Source organism: Dendropsophus ebraccatus, chromosome 11 (genome assembly GCF_027789765.1).
Source record: "Dendropsophus ebraccatus isolate aDenEbr1 chromosome 11, aDenEbr1.pat, whole genome shotgun sequence".
Lineage (NCBI taxonomy): Eukaryota > Metazoa > Chordata > Amphibia > Anura > Hylidae > Dendropsophus > Dendropsophus ebraccatus.
In genome coordinates this window covers 30,186,689-30,204,466 of record NC_091464.1, presented here as the reverse complement: position 1 = coordinate 30,204,466, position 17,778 = coordinate 30,186,689, and the positions used below count along the sequence as shown (strand labels likewise).

Sequence of the window (17,778 nt, the reverse complement as noted above, 5' to 3'; positions counted from 1 at the left end):
CAGGTCCCACTGAAGACCACTGGATGTAATTTTCGGCTAGCAATCGGCTACGTCACATCTGTTCCAGGTACAACATCACAGCCCAGATGATCGATTGCCCAATCAGCCTGTAAGTGACTGGGGCCATGTCTTACTCCAGTCACTGATTGGCTGAGCAGGCAATCGCCCATTCAGGTATACAACGTTTCAGCTGGAAGAGCTGCAGGACACCAGCAGCTTTCAACAGGACCTGGGAGCAGTGCTATATGGTACAAAGGTAGGTAGGTTTACTTTGTTTATTATTTTCCTGCACCCCCATGGCCTCCTGACTTCTCCTTTAAAGCTTTTTTTTCCCCACCGCTGCTCCACTCTTTGCTAGTAGAGACACAATGGTGATAGATACAGTAAATGAAATGCCAGATTAATGGAACACAAGCGGCCGGTCTGAAATCGCTAATGCATTAGCCCTGCTGACAGCAAGTCACACACAACTACTTTATAGCCTTCAGTTTAGTCATTCTTTAGCCATGTCCATACCACACATTACTCTGGCATATCTGACATTACCGATACACAATCTCCCTATAATGTTTTCTAACATGATTGTAAATGAAATCTATAACCGTCTCCCAGCTGATAAGGTTCACAATACCATATCACGTTGCAGCAAACGTCGTCAGACGCCTGGTGCTCATCGTAGCCTAGTAAAAACCAGAATCTACAGAGAGTTGCTTGCAAGTTGCTTTGATGTTAATGTTTCCAATTGAGGATTAGTTCTGAGGCAGACTGATTGTGTTCTGCATTATTTAAGATTCTTCATGTATTTCTACATGAAAGGAAGAAATATTTCCTGACAGTAATATGTTCTTAAACCATAGGGGACTCTGTAAACTGCAATGAACTAGATGTTTACACCACGCTACAGCATCCTCGCTCCCGCTACCCTAACCGCCTAATGCATTTTAATCATAATCTGATTTTTGTTGGCTGTGAAAGTTGATCATTTAGGTTGGGAGAGGCATAAGCCAATGATTAATATACAAGCTAGGCCTTCCAGTCAGGTAGGGAGACTAGTCCTCGCTGGCGAGCTCGTCGCCGTAATTAAAATGTAATTTGTTCTACTTGAAATTCAGCTATCAATTCCAATACAGTGCAGTAATTATAACAATAGACCTCCAAAGACTAAATCATGCCAAGCCCTGTTAAATCAGTTCTGCAAATTCATTATGTAACACGGTCATGGACGAGGCAGCCAACGTTCAGCGTTTCCAAGATGGCTGCCAATATCAAACGGAGACGCGGTAGAAATAAATAAACATTGATCGGCGCATTTACATATGCAAACAAACTCTTAAGAGTCAAGAACATAAAACATACATAGGCTGACTATGTACACGGAACAAATATATCATGACTTTATATACAACACAAAGGTTTTACACGGCTTTCTAAACTCAGATGCAATAAAACATCTGGATAATGAATTAGCGCCCCTTGGCTGTACTTTGATATAATGAGGTTTTATTTTGAGCCGCACCGACACATTGTATATAAAGCAGCGCTCCGACATTTGGACAGAACATGAAAAATGACAGACGGAATATATCATTGAGAAAAATGTGTAATATTGATTTCATCTTTGCCCAATGGATAATTTGCTGGTTGAGGTAAGGTCATCATTTACAATATGAAGTGTGGGATATTGGATTTGGATATAGATTATTACAAGAGTCTACTAGGCTCAGTCAGCACAATGCCTTAGTGACATGGTGGATGATTTGCAGGCAGTCTATGAAATAGTAGGCTCTTTATTTGTTTAATACAGTAGATGAGAATAGAATCTGTTTACAATAAAGCTTCACAGAGTGATCAAATTTGTGGAAAGCAATTGCTATATTTGTGGAAAAGCTTTAGTTAGAAATGGGCAAGTTGATTAAGCACAAACTGGATTTGGTCTGACTTTCACAAAAAAAAAACAACAAACAGATTTACTAGAATACAACATTTCTGTGATTTATTTTAAGGCCGGATCCACACACAGTATGACGCCTGCTGTTCTGTGACACGGCCGTGTCACAGAACTGTCGGTATCAGTAAAGTTCATCCTGGCCGGTCGGATAAACGTTGTTTCTTTAGAATTGGGATGCGGGCACATTCTGGTGTGCCCGCATTTCAATTCACCATAGCCGACAATGTAAAGTGCAGCTGGAGCCGCACTTTACCTTGTCTGCTCTGTCAGTGTTGTGCAGTCACTATTTAATGAATAGCAGACGCACAAAACTGACATGTCTGTTTTTTGTGCGATCGCAAGGAATCCCGGCTGGAGTGTATACAGAGTGGATACACTCCGGCCGAGCTTCCATTACAATCAATGCAATGTATTTCTTCAATTAAAGGGAACCAATCACGCAGAAAATTACCCTAATGATAAGGAAACGTGCTGGCACATCACCCAGCACGCTTCCCAAACATCCCCCTGTACCCTCTGTGCCCCCCTTTATAAGATCGTATTTTTTCTTTTGTGATGTCCCGCGCTGTATGTAAAGCCGGGCAAGTAGTCACTGTTGGCGGTCCTGGGCACATCTAGTCATGGTCCTGGGCGGTGGAATAGCTGTAATCACGCCCAGAGGGGCGTGATTGAAAGACCTGCGTTCTGCCAATGTCACCTGGGGCCTGCGTTCCACGGCGGCGGTGTGACGATGTCTTCAGGATGCCGCACATATGTAGTGCGTCAGAATCTTCTCCCGCCATACAGCGCATGCGCGGCGTGCTAAAGATGTGTAACGCATGCCTCAGGTGACATCGGCGGAACACAGGTCTTTCAATCACGCCCCTCTGGGCGTGATTACAGCTATTCCACTGCCCAGGACCGTGACTAGTTCCGTCCAGGACCGACCCACGGTGACTACTTGCCCGGCATTTACATACAGCGTGGGACATCATAAAAGTAAGAACACGGTCTAATAGAGGGGGGGGGGGGCACGGAGGGTACAGGGGGATGTTTGGGAAGCGTGCTGGGTGATGTGCCAGCACGTTTTCTTATCATTAGGGTGGGTTTTTGCATGATTGGTTGCCTTTAATAACGGCCGGTGTTACAACAGCCATTAAGTAAAAAAAATATGTTGTGTGAAAAATATGTTGTGTGAAGGTTATGTTCACACAGTGTAATAACAATGGCAATTCAGTCCTGAAAGGCCATTATTAAAGCTATCTGCGGCCACAATAAATGAACTTGTTTGTTAATTGTGGCCACACGTAGTGTTAAAGGGGTTATCCAGTGCTACAAAAACATGGCCACTTTCTTTCAGAGACAGTACCACTCTTGTCTCCAGTTTGGGTGGGGTTTTGCTGCTCAGTACCACTGAAGTGAATGGAGCTTAATTGCAAACCGCACCTGAACTGGAGACAAGAGTCGTGTTGTCTCTGAAAGAAAGTGGCCGTGTTTTTGTAGCACTGGATAACCCCTTTAAGAACGACTGTTTGAGGCGGAATGGCTGTTGTTGTTTCACTGTGTTAGCATAGCCTCAAACCCTATAGCCTCAATCCCTATAAGCCAGGCATGTCCAAACTTTTTTCCAAGAGTGCCAAATTTGCTGAAGTGAACATGTGCGGGGGCCGACCATTTTACTTGACATTCTTTGGACCATTAAAATGAATGCAAATAAACTTTTTTTTTTACAAAGTTTATTGAAAACGGCATACTTTTTATAATTAAAAAATCCCGGGGCACACCACCAACCAAAATGGCACAAAATGACACTAAAGCAGGACATATTATACATAATAATAATATTATAGATTCTAAATGTATTTATACTCACTCAGTGTGAAACCTGGGCCTGTTTCGAAAAACACAAAAGGGATATCCCCATGTTTCTCTCCCCCCTGCTTCTCCCCCATCCCCATGTTTCTCTCCCCCCTGCTTCTCCCCCATCCCCCTGCTTCTCTCCCCTGTTTCTCCCCCATCCCCATGTTTCTCTCCCCCCTGCTTCTCCCCCATCCCCATGTTTCTCTCCCCCCTGCTTCTCCCCCATCCCCATGTTTCTCTCCTCCCTGCTTCTCCCCCATCCCCCTGCTTCTCTCCCCTGTTTCTCCCCCATCCCCATGTTTCTCTCCCCCCTGCTTCTCCCCCATCCCCATGTTTCTCTCCCCCCTGCTTCTCCCCCATCCCCATGTTTCTCTCCTCCCTGCTTCTCCCCCATCCCCATGTTTCTCTCCCCCCTGCTTCTCCCCCATCCCCATGTTTCTCTCCTCCCTGCTTCTCCCCCATCCCCATGTTTCTCTCCCCCCTGCTTCTCCCCCATCCCCATGTTTCTCTCCCCCCTGCTTCTCCCCCATCCTCATGTTTCTCTCCCCCTGCTTCTCCCCCATCCCCATGTTTCTCTCCCCCCTGCTTCTCCCCCATCCCCATGTTTCTCTCCCCCCTGCTTCTCCCCCATCCCCATGTTTCTCTCCTCCCTGCTTCTCCCCCATCCCCATGTTTCTCTCCCCCTGCTTCTCCCCCATCCCCATGTTTCTCTCCCCCCTGCTTCTCCCCCATCCCCATGTTTCTCTCCCCCCTGCTTCTCCCCCATCCCCATGTTTCTCTCCCCCCTGCTTCTCCCCCATCCCCATGTTTCTCTCCCCCCTGCTTCTCCCCCATCCCCATGTTTCTCTCCCCCCTGCTTCTCCCCCATCCCCATGTTTCTCTCCTCCCTGCTTCTCCCCCATCCCCATGTTTCTCTCCCCCTGCTTCTCCCCCATCCCCATGTTTCTCTCCCCCCTGCTTCTCCCCCATCCCCATGTTTCTCTCCCCCCTGCTTCTCCCCCATCCCCATGTTTCTCTCCCCCCTGCTTCTCCCCCATCCCCATGTTTCTCTCCCCCCTGCTTATCCCCCATCCCCATGTTTCTCTCCCCCCTGCTTATCCCCCATCCCTATGTTTCTCTCCCCCCTGCTTCTCCCCTGTTTCTCCCCCATCCCTGCTCACCTTCCTTGAGATGCTCGCCGCGGGCGCCGTCCCCCTCACCTACTGGCCCGGACGTGCTCCTCCAATCAGGGGAGACCGGGAGCGTGGTGCATGGCGCACCACGCTCCTGGTCTCCCCTGATTGGAGGAGCACGTCCGGGCCAGTAGGTGAGGGGGACGGCGCCTGCGGCACACTGGTTGGAAAACACTGCTCTAGTGCACGGGAAAGGAAAGCCGAAATCTCGGACATCGCGAGATTTCGGCTTTCCTTTTCTGTGCACTAGAGCAGTGTTGCTGCCGGATACCTGGGGGGCCGCAAAACTTCGGAACGCGGGCCGCAAATGGCCCGCGGGCCGGACTTTGGACATGCCTGCTATAAGCTGAGAGACCAAGAGGTGTGGGCTCCACTCACTACATTTGCTGGTCTCGGCTGCATGTTCTGTACCTGACCCAGCCCCTCAAAGCTGTGCTCCCCTCCCCCACCTTATGCTAAGTGGTAGGCTTGCTACAGGTGTGTCTTCAGGCTATGTTTCTACCATCAGACCTGTGACCTAACAGCTTAGCTTCAGATTAATAACTGACATTTGATATCCCACAGCGCACTGTTTTCTGGTTACTCAACATTAAAGGGGTTAATCCAGCGTTAGAAAAACAGGGCTATTTTCTTCCAAAGACAGCAACCCTCTTGTCTCTAGTTTGGGTGCCGACTTTGCAACTCTGTTCCATTGAAGAGAATAGAGCTTAATTGCAAACCCCACCTGAACTGGAGACAAGATTGGTGCTGTCTCTGGAAGAAAGTGGTTGTGTTTTTGTATCGCTGGATGACCCCTTTAGTATCAACCAAGTGATGCATATAGAAAATTACCTAACTTTTTCAGTGAAATGGTGTTTAAAAAAAAAATAAAAAAAAAAAAAAAAAATATATATATATATATATATATATATATATATATATATATAGCCCTACATACATGGCCCTATTATCAGTTTTAGCTATTAGTTAGGATAGGTTCTAAATAACATTGCTCCTGGAGACAACTTTGCACAATATTTAGTATAGACAGAGTAATGTTAGGTGATAGATAATGCAAAACTAAGCAATGTTGGCCCGCTTTCCTGCTGTATAGCCAACAGCTCCTTATATTGGTTACCGACCACTGCCCTCTGTTCTATGAGTGGTGGCCGGACTTTGATCATCATGATACCACTGTATCCCTAGCAGACATGCGAAAATAATCTGCTATTGCTTTACGTTTGCAAAAAAAAAAAAAAAAAATATATATATATATATATATATATATATATATATATATATATATAGGCTAAAGTTTCAGTGGAAAAAAGAAAAAAAAAGAACATAGGTAATTTCAGGTGTACTTAGTATATGCTGTTGTGTGCAATAGCTCAAAACGTTACGGCTTGTGCTGATACAACACGTTGCAACAGGTCACCACCAACCAGATCAAAGACACCATGTCTGCCTTACTTGTACTCTTTTATTTGGATTCTATTTCTTAAGAAATTAGTATGAAAAGGGAAAACAGGGAGGTCCCTTCATTGGAACGTCCTAACACCACATGAACAAGGCAGTTAAAGTAAGAAAAAGAAAAAAAAAAGTACAGTACATATTTACAAACCGAGACTCACATTCATGGAGTGGAAGGCAAACGTTGTTTTACTGTATATATTGATGGTAAACCTTACTCCCCACCCATCCCGACCATGTACCCGGAAGTGTGATACAGTATACTTACGGAATCACTGTTGACCGCCGCCGCCATCTTGAAACGATCTTGTCATCTTCAGCAGGCCGGCCTGACTGCTTCAGCCCTCCGTCATGCCGCCCCCTCCAGCGCATCACCAGCTGCCCAGCCGCCATTGGGCATAACAGAAGCCGTCCCAAGATGGCGGCCGGGGAAAACAATGATTCTGTAAGTATACTGTATTACACTTCCCGGTCAATGGTCGGGAGGGAGGGGGGTGGACATGGGGAAGGGAGCCATTCACTTAAATAACACTCATTACAATGTTGTATAACTTTGTAATGTGTGTTATTTAGTGAAAAAATGTTTAACACCGCACTACCCCTTTAATACCATACGCAACAAATGAAGAAGGAAAAATAGATGTTGCAGTGTCCCAGTGCCACCTTCCAGCTGTTGGTGTCTAGGGTAGTCGTGTGGCTGGAGAGTTTCTCTCCAATTGATCTCCAGTTGTTTAGAAGGATTTTTTAGTGAGAAGAGGCAATAGTTGTGCAAGGACTTTTACCAACACTAAACTCTATGTGCCACCAGTCAGAATCAGTGCTGCGTGACTTACACATTTTGGCTACCTTTGTCTTTTGTCTATGCCCTGAGATAGGGAAATCGTAATACCTATAACTGTGACTGTAAGGGTGGTATTACACGGAACGATTATCGTTCAAAAAATCGTTAAATCATTCGGATTTGAATGATAATCTTTTTGTGTAATAGCAGGCAACGATTAAACGACCAACGAGAAATCGTTGATCGTTTAATAGTATCCGGACCTATTTTTATCGTTTGATCGTTCGCTCATCCTTCGCACATCGTTCGGTGGAATAAGAATTCACAGCTGAAACGTACACAATAACGACAACTAAACGACCGCAAGAACGATCATAATTAATCGTTAGTCGTCGGAAAATTGCTTGGTGTAATAGTACCCTAAGTCTTCTCAAGTGTATATTCACCATTACCAGCCAATCTGTGTAGACCGTCTCCTGTAAATAGTTATTGGGGAGGAGCAGTGAACACTACCCTAACCGAGACAGCTACAAATTCCAAGTTGTTTGATCACATATGGAAGTGGCAAAGTCAAAGCCTGGTATCTTCAAGGGTATATAATAATCATTTGTGCTGGGTGAAAACTATTTAGGAAGCAACTGTATTGTAGATTTACCATAAAGGGTTTTTGCACCATTGAAATAGCTGGGATATGGCGTTCCTTTATGATCAGTGAGATGTAGAGCTGGTAGAGCATTGTGTCATCATGCAGGATATGTTTAAAAGTATTTATCTGTACTGTCTTGTGGACCAGAATCTCCTGCAGCCTACATATTAGTGCACCATTCAGTCTTTAGATTCATGTTTATGTAGTGGAGACTAACATGTGCTTATGGGCATTGCTAGGCATGAAGATTTGGAGGCATTTCCCTCGAATCTTTGCCTATTAACACGCTGCATTACAGGCCATTCTGCCACCCACTGCTGTTAAACCTGGGGAGACAGGAATAAGGGTAGCACCTGATGAACTGGGGGCAACCGGTGCTCTTTAACCGTGGGTGCTAGGATAATGCAGCAATTTTATTTGCAGAGCAATGAGCCAGTGGCTCTCTGCCCTGCCAATAAGTCTTGTGGTTGCAAGCAGCATTTTGCCTCCAGACGCAAGAGGCCACTCTCTCCCCAGCTCTTCAGACTAAAAGTGATGTCACTCATGTGGCTCGCAAAGCAGGGTGAGGAGACACACGCCGGAGGGAAGGTAGGTTTGTATGGTGTTTGTTTTACCTACATGGGGAGGGGCTAACTACCAAAGGGGATGTTAACATAGGCAAGGGGCTGCCAACATGAGGGGATGTTTACAAGGGGAGACAAGAGGAAGGGGCTGCCTACATGGGTGGATGTTTACATGGGAAGAGGGGCTGCCTACGTTGGGGGATGTCCATATGGGGAGGGGGCTGCCTACAAGGAAGATATCTACATGGGGAGGGGGCTGCCTACATGGGGATGTCTATAAGGGGAGCGGACTGCCTACAGGGGGAGATGTCTACAAAGGGAGGGGCTACCTACACGGGGTTGTCTTCAAAGAGAGAAATGTACATGGGGAGGGGTCTACCTAAATGGGGTGGTGTTACCTACATGGGGGTGTCTTCAGAGAGAGATATCTACATGGGGAGGGGGCTACCTACAGAGGAAGTTATCTATATGGGGAGGGGGATGGGGGGTGCCTACATGGAGGGGGGCTGCCTACTAGAGCTTTACCTACAAGGGGGATGCCTACATGGAGGGGAGCTGTCAACATAGGGTTTACCTGCAGGAGGGATGCCTATGTGTGTGTGTGTGTGGGGGGGGGGGGGGGGGTTACAGGGGGACTATCTACATTTGGCATATTATTTAGTTACAGGGGGCAACTACCACAGGGACTACCTACAGGGGGATACCTACATTGTGGATGTGCTTTACTGGGAAGCAAATTACAAGGCTTGTACCAACCACAGAGGGGGCTGGTTGCTACTCGGCGAAAACTATCTACTGGAGGCCTACCTGCATAAAGAGGCTTTACCACTATATAGGGGCACAGAGCACTACTATATGTGCTGGAGCAAGGAGCCTAAAATATTTCTCTGGCAGATTCTCCAGAGAAGAGTCATGGCTCAGGCCAAATGGAAAAGAAAAGTGAGGAACTCAGATTATCTGTGAGTCACTGGATATAAGTCAGTTTCAAATACTAGTCTGGATGATCATCTGTAAACAAAATAAAATGAAAAAAAAAAAAAAAAAAAAAAAAAAAAAATATATATATATATATATATATATATATATATATATATGATACAAAACATCAGTGTAGATATCTCTCACATGATCTATCAACCTTGCAATGCCCCTGCGTGTGCTGGTTCTGTTCCAGATAAAGAATCCATACACCTGTAATTCAATGTCAGCGTAAATGTAGCAGATGTTTGTTTATCTGTAAAATATGGCTGTATCCTCCTACAAGAACATGTAAATCATCGATGAAACGTTTCTATGATTCATTCAAACTGGCTACAATATAGAGCTCAGTACTAGAAAGGTTATATAAGTTAAGCAGTTTCTTGAGCAGAATCAAGCTGCACCTCAACAGTTTGGTGCTTCACAAATGGTTACAAGCAAATGGCTGGAGGGAAAATGTCAGCCCGTATTTAACATAGTGTCACTTGAAAGTCGAGTCACAATACTGGCCACAGACAACATTTGTGCGCTGCAACCCCTAACACAGCTGTATTGTCAGCAAGCTGCATTGTAAAGTCAGGCTCCAATTTCCTTTCTCCTGGTTGGAAGTCGCTCAGGGAAGATACTCCTAGGTGCGTTATTCAGACACCCACAAACTATCCCACATGCTAAAAATGCCATTATATCAAATACATAAACAATCATTATCTTTGTAGCACATACCAATAATAAACATAAGGCATTCCTACCTGATTTAAAGGGGTTATATAAGATTACACAAAACATGGTTCCTTTCTCATGGAACTGCAACTTTTGCCCATTTTCTATACAGTATTGAAGAAATGGTCCCAAATATATTAGCTGTACTAAGATGTTTTTGTTGCGGTTCTTCCTCCTTTAAGTCAATAAGGAAAATAAGGACAACAAACTATTTCCTAAATTCCTATTCACTAACATTGTACATCTGGCTACTGTAATAAAAACACCCAGAATTGTTTAACGCACACTTAGTTTGGACTCTGCCTATGGTCTATGTCTATGGTCTTTAGTCACAGCGCCCTCTTCTGTCCTGATTCAGTTTGGTACTGATGAGTCTGCAGTCTTTCTATCATCCTGGCCAATAAAGGGCAACAAGAATCTGTTTTGAATATTTTAACTACCTGATTCCTTATGACAAGTTCCCATGTAATCCTTTTCAGCTGAACAAGCAAATTTACTGCTCTATTCCATGGATAGCTAAGATTTTTAGGTCTCACTTTCTATGCTATATGCCTATTACAGTAGTTCTGCTGGTAACAAGAAATATGTTTTCCCTTTCACTAAAACACAGTTTTATTATGACAATTCATACGTGACCCCAGTTAACCCTAATATTTTACTATCTGATGTAACTAGGATTCAGTAGGGTGAGCTAGGTGGAGTTTTCCCTATGGCTTAGAGCTTGTGGTCAGCATTTATTTTATTTTTTGTCCCCGACTGTTATATTAAGTTATATTATTATTTAAGAAAAAAAACTCAGTTGTCACTACCAGCTCCTTTGTGGGGGACCCTGTTAAACATCTTCCCATACAGCATTCTACACTTTTAGAGGGATTATCCCAACTTGCAAAGTTATTCTCTATCAACTAGCTGGTTGCTGGTTGTCAAAATCCCTAAAATGTAGGACCCCTTGTCCAAAAAAAAAAAAAAAAAAAAAAAAGAAGAATAAATAATATAAATGTAGCATTATTCATTTTCTATGAGGCTTCCAAACATTCTTGAGTGCTAAGCCAAACTTTGCCAGTGGTTCGACCCCCACCAGTCTTCTCTTAATTCCCTATTCTCTAGATACCTCTCATCGTATACAATATACATGCTGGTCATATACAAAAGACATGCATTGGCCAAATTTGCCAATTTCGACGGGTCAAGCCAACCATCAATTGAGAATGGAGACATTCCAACACTTCCCCTGTAGGTGATGTTGGTTCAAAAAAGCGAAAGGCCATATTGGATTTCCACCGCCCGATCCTTTTGTTCTTACAAAGATAAGCCACCAGAAGAGTCTGGCAGCAGACCCCCCCCCCCCCCCATGTCCGTTCAAAACATATGTAGCTGCTTCACCACAGTGATGCAAACAGTAGAAAATAGTATATTCTAATAACAGTCAAAAATAAAAACGTTTAAAAAATTATAATGATATTATTTTCACTTCCTTATCGGAGCTGTTGTTATAACCTGATGATATAGCATCAGAAAAACAAGTGATTCACACATTTCCTTTGACAAGCTTCAGTAGCTGCAAATTTGCAACTTTTTCTTAACACCCAAAAAAACTCCTCCACAAATGCCAAACATGAAGAATTGAGGTAAATATAAGGACGGATCCTTGGCCAAGAAACACATGGGGATAATTGCGAGGGCTCAGACTAAGTGAAGTGCCCTACGTCTTGTCTAGTATTTCAGAGAAATACCTGAATAGTGACTAGAATATTTTCTGCGTGTCATCTTGGCTAACAGAAAATCGTCTCTCACCATTGCACTCATTACAAGACAATGTTTATGGTGTGTGGTTCCAGCCATTCTACCCCACAGCAGGCCAAGGTATATCCCAAGCTTGTCGGAATAAATGTATCACACATGTAACACTGCTGGTCTTAGCTTTTCAGCTATTGCCCTCTAAAGGTCAACTAATAATTATGTGGATTTCATAGGTTAATAGGTGAGCACAGATTTTTTTCCCCTCCTTGGTTTTTAAGTAAAATGCTGCTTTTAGCTGTAAGTCAATGCTGGCTTATCTCTAAGGAGCCTGAGGCTGAGAGCGATGCATGGGGCAAACGGATCATCTCTGAAGTCATCCCCTCTCAGTTTTTATTACTTCAGCATGCTGTGACGGAGCACTCTCCGAGGTGGCGGCGTTTGTCACCATAATACCCAACAGGTGCCATTCACTTCCCCATGGCAATGACGGGACAGAAGCTTTTCAGCAGACAAAATAAACAAATACCTAGCAGCGAATAAACAAACTTTCATCCATTCTACTAAAGTCTATGAGCCGCTGGGATTTGTTATGTTATTATAGTTGTATTTATTTATTTATTTATTTATTGTTTGTTTGTTTGTTTATTTATTTTAAAGCAGGTAAAATGATAGATTATCTCATTAAGCCTTCCTTTCTAATCTATTTTAGCTGGGAACAGCTGACTGTGCCCCAAGTTGAAGTTAGAAACACTGATTTTTGCAGACAGCTAGAAGACCATTGACCCATAGATGTAAGCAATTCTGATCATCCCTATGGCACATATACATTTAAGCTTGTGACATCACTAAAATTGAGGACAAGACAATAAAAAAAAAAAAAAGATGTAGCAGAGCTGACTATGTTACTCTTTGGACATTATAACAGCTTACTGTTGTTCTCTTTAACGCCACAGAAAATATTGTGAACTGGTTTCACACTGTATGCCAAGTGGTAAATCCAGCCTTGCTACATCTGTATCTCCTGTATAACCATATAACACCTTCAAAGTTCTCTAACATCAGCCAGGCATAACCAGTGTGTATCTGTATTCTCCTGACTTGGGAAATCTTATTCATTTGTATTAACACTAAGATGATTATTTTTTCATTCCAATTATTGTTAATAATTGGTCAGTCAAGATAAGTGTCCTGCATGAACCATCACTGTATATACAATAGGAAATCTCAGACTGACAGAAGTAGAGGAGATGAATGTGTCACATGCAGCAGAGCTAAGTACAGCAGAAATAGTAGTGATGAGTTTGTCAGACTTACGTAGATGATTATCTCAACAGTCTTACATAGGACTGCATGCAATTCTACTGTAGTAACCTTACTCTTAGGGTCCATTTACACAGAAAGATTATCTGCCAAAGATTTGAAGCCAAAGCCAGGAATGGATCTCATGGAAAAAATCTCAGTCTTTCCTTATGACCTGATCTCTGTTTATAGTCTGCTTCTGGCTTTGGCTTCAAATCTTTGGCAGATAATCTGTCAGATAATCTTTCTGTGTAAATGGACCTTAAGGGTCAGTTAAATTTGTTACACATTCAACACTTCTACATCTACTACCAATTGATTAATAAAATATATTAGTCACTATAATATACAACTCAGATAAACAGTAAGATTATAGGCACTAACCAGTAGTCAACAGACCTGAGATGAACAAATGTAGCAGAGCCAAGTCTGTCACTGGATACAACTTATCACTCCATCACAATGTATCCTAAGCAGTTTTATATACAAACTGCACCACATTATCTTATGATGCTCAAAAGATTTCAATGACAACTTGAGCTCTGCTACATCAAAGATGAATGCATTACATAGACTTTATAGGCTGATGAAACTTTCCCATCCCATAGAGATAAGTAAGCAGCTATCTCTTTGGCACTACATGCTGCTGCAACTGCATAAGATGTAAAGTGTAGCCAGGCTGAGACTGTACCTGGAAGTGCTTGAAGAAGGCAGAGATGCGAGTGATGTGCAGGCTCAGGCACCTGGAGGTGCATCTTGCTCTATACACACTCATTGTGGAGAAGGATTCATCCTGCTTGCGAGAAGAAGCTGAGTTACTGTGAGCAAAGCTGCCCCACAGGAAGATAATCCATAGGAGAAGGGTCATGGTACAGCCGTGATCCTTCATCATGTACAAGAGATCAATCAAGGAGAAGAGGAGAGTGGAGCTTCCCTGTGCTGCTGAAGGGGATAGAGGCAGGGGAGCTGCACAAACTAAAAAGAAAAGTTCAATCATTCAACTCTATTTGGTTTGAGCTGCTCCACTCCCACTCCTCCTCCTCCTCCTCCTCCTGCTGCTGCTGTTGCTTCTCACCACTCCTCTCCAAGCAGCTGCACCTCCTCAGGGTGGGACCAGACTGACAGCACCCAGTGTGATTGGCTGCCAGAGGGATATGATTGACAGCAGAGAGAAAAGAGAACAGTGAGAGAGAGCAGGACTGAATGAGACCTGTGACAAAAAGTGAAAAGATGCTGCTGAGGTTATTCTGTGATACATGAAAGGGAAGAATAGTCAGGGAAGAATACTCTAGCCATAATAGCAAGGTAGATAAAGTGAGAATGTAATCATGTTAAAATAATAATAATAATAATAATAATAATAATAATAATAATAATAATAATAATAAAATGAGCCTTTAACTGTTTGTGCACCAAATCAGGATTTGATATTTTTACAGGCAAACATGTTGCCGTACGTCTCTGCCAAACGACAAACTCAGCTCTGCTTGTTAGATTAGAACTCCTCGGAACAAAAAAACTAATAAATAGTCATATAACAAATAAAATAATCCTTGTTTTAGGATTCCTAATCCTATAATAACAACAACAACAGCTGGCGTCTTGGTTTGCCTGAGGGTTTATCAGCACAAAATTGCTTTCAATTCCTTTAATCCGGCGTCTGGTGGTATGTCAATGTGGGCGATCTTCCGTCAGTTTTAGGCATTGAAGTGTAAAACTTATTTGAAACTGATCAGATATATTAATATTAGCATATATTCTTTGTGGGGTTGTATTTGATGCCGTCTTCCTGAGGGGACTCTATCTTCACAAGAAAGTTCATATACCTTGTAAGCAGTGATAGACAGCGACCATTCTTGCTATATTAAAGGGGTACTCTGGCAAAATTATTTCTCTTTCAAACCAATTGATGTCAGAAAGTTAGTCAGATTTGTAATCTACTTCTATTTAAAAATCTAAGTACTTATCAGCTGCTGTATGTCCTGCAGGAAGTGGTATATTCATTCTAGTCTGACACAGTTCTCTCTGCTGCCACCTCTGTCCATGACAGGAACTGTCCAGAGCAGGAGAGGTTTTCTATGGGGATATGCTACTGCTCTGGACAGTTCCTGCCATGGGCAGAGGTGGCAGTAGAGAGCACTGTGTCAGACTGGTAAGAATACCCACTTCCTGCAGGACATACAGCAGCTGATAAGTACTAGAAGACTAGAGATTTTTAAATATAATTAGATTACAAACACAGACACACACACACACACACACACACACACACACATACACATATATATATATATATATATATATATATATATATATATATATATATATACAGTTGATTATAAAAAAAATCTTGGTGGAGTACCCCTTTAAATAAATCAATAAATACAATACTATATATATTCTTTTCTTGTTCATAACAATCCATTGAAATGAAATCAGTTAAATCATTATTTAGTTTAATCAAAACTACTTTAAAGGCATATACAGCCATAATATAGCACCCATAGACTTCTATAGATCCGGTAATCCCTTCATATGTCTCTAATTTTATATGAAACATACATTGTTGCACATCCCATCAAATGGAGGGATACAAAAAAAAAGGACCACCATAGAAAACAACCCTTTGTCTGGATTTCCTGACATCCATGGTACTGTGGTGTTCTCTAGCTTGTTGACAGCTGACAGGTCAGCACAATAAACAGCTAGTACAGATGGATAGAATTATGGAAGTCAGAAGTAGGTTGTGTTCCTCCTAATGAAGTGTGCCCCTAGTGGTATTATTGGGAAGGCTCCATGGACAGGGAGGGCTGCATTAAAAAGCAGCAGGGAAATAGGATTATTAAAAAGGCATTAGTTGGATGCAGGTCCTGTTTATTGCATCCTGTAACTGGAGTGACCTGTGGGCTCAGCATCATATTCTATAATAATATGGAAAACAGTTAGATCTTCATTTTAGGCTACAGATTCCTATCACATATTAATATTCAGAGTCCACATTCTGCAGAGGAAACCTGCGTCATCGTAAAGATACACAGCGCAGTTCCACAAATCTCTTCTTGAGATGAATTTCCAGAATGCAGTTTGCATAAAAAAATCTTTGAATTACTCTCCAGAACCTAATAAATATAGGACATAATATATTGGAAAACCGTACAAGTGGGACTGAATGAATAGCTCAGTGTCACATTGCATCTGATTTTTTTTTCTTTATTATTTCAGAATTTGTTCCTTTTAAAGTAGTACTCTAATTTTTATAAATAGGTCGCTGTAATGCCACACTTAAACATCCCACAATCCTAGCGGACAAATAAGGAGGCACATCAAGTCGTAAGTCTTTTTGATATTGTTTTGTAAATTATGTATGGTCTGGCATGACTTCCTACATTTAAAGGAGAAGTCCGGTGGATTATAAAAGCAGGCAGGGTGAAAATTTATTACAAGTACTAACTTACCTCTCCCCATGCCCATGGTTAGCAGCGCGACTGGCCACAGGACCCTCGCTGGGCTCCGAGAGCTGACATGTGATGACCCGGTTGATGGATTGGCTACTCCAGTCACTGATTGGCCAGTCCATCAGCCGGGACGTCCTCACAACTCAGGAAAAAATGCCTTCCGGCAGGGCTCTCGTGGCTGGTCCCGCCACTCACCATGGGCATGAGGAGAGGTAAGTTAGTACTTGTAATCAATTTCCCCCCTGCCGCTGCCCGCTGCCACCAGACTTCTCCTGTAATCAAAGGTTCACTGTATAATTTTATTATACTTCTATAGAATTATGGAAAAGATATATTGGTGCTCATCCAACGTTGTTGAGGCGCGGTTGCAGATCAGCTTTGTGGGATATAACCTTATCTACAGGTTTTCAGTCAGGTTGGGATCTGGACTCTCTGCTGGCCATCACAATGGGTGGTTTTTTCATTTCTTAATAAAGACCTTTAGCACTTTGAGCTCTGTACCAAGATGCATTATCATCTGAAAAAATTGCTTTATCATCACCAACCAATTTTCTATGGATGGAATGAGAAACGTGTTTAACCTCCATGTGAAACTGCTATGTATGCCTGTGCATTTAATGTTGGAGTTATTACCATCTTCACTGGTCCTTTACCTGACATATAATCCTATATCATAAATGACTAGGGAAATTGTTTTCATCAGGCCTCACCTCGACCTAAAAATAAAAAAATCAGCATTGTCTCTTTAGCCAAATCTACTTCATCACTAAATATCACTTTAATCCAGTAATCCACAACTTCCTATTTTTAGCACCCTATATCTTTGTTTTCTTCTTTGTCGGTGTTGTTATGGCATCTTGACGTCTTCTTCAGTCTTCCTGCATGGTTTCCTTTTACAGCTTTCTCAGTTTGATTATACTTGCACCAAATTTTACACGCAACTGACTGAGAACAACCAAAATCTCTGGCCCCACTCTGTGAATACAACTTTGAAGGATTATATAATTGTTTTTGTTTTGGTTGATAACTCTCTTGCGGGGGCGGATTAACTTTACCATAGGCCCCGGGCTGTTCACCAAGCCTGGGCCCCCCCACCCCACTGTAACTATGGCGGCACTAGCCTGGCGTTCATAGTACAGGACAGATAATGTCATGATGTCCTGTTTTGTGCAAAATTGCCATAAA

General features: G+C 42.7%; 1 protein-coding gene across 1 annotated transcript in view; it reads right to left on the bottom strand.

The window, feature by feature from the left end:
• The window catches only part of ANOS1 (anosmin 1), a 157,363-nt gene extending 143,263 nt beyond the window's left edge, over window positions 1–14,100 (bottom strand). Inside the window, exon 1 of the mRNA XM_069945364.1 lies at window positions 13,830–14,100. Coding sequence (XP_069801465.1) covers window positions 13,830–14,030 — 201 coding nt within the window. The 5' untranslated portion in view covers window positions 14,031–14,100. The remainder of the gene's footprint in view (window positions 1–13,829) is intronic.
• Window positions 14,101–17,778: the final 3,678 nt, after the last annotated feature.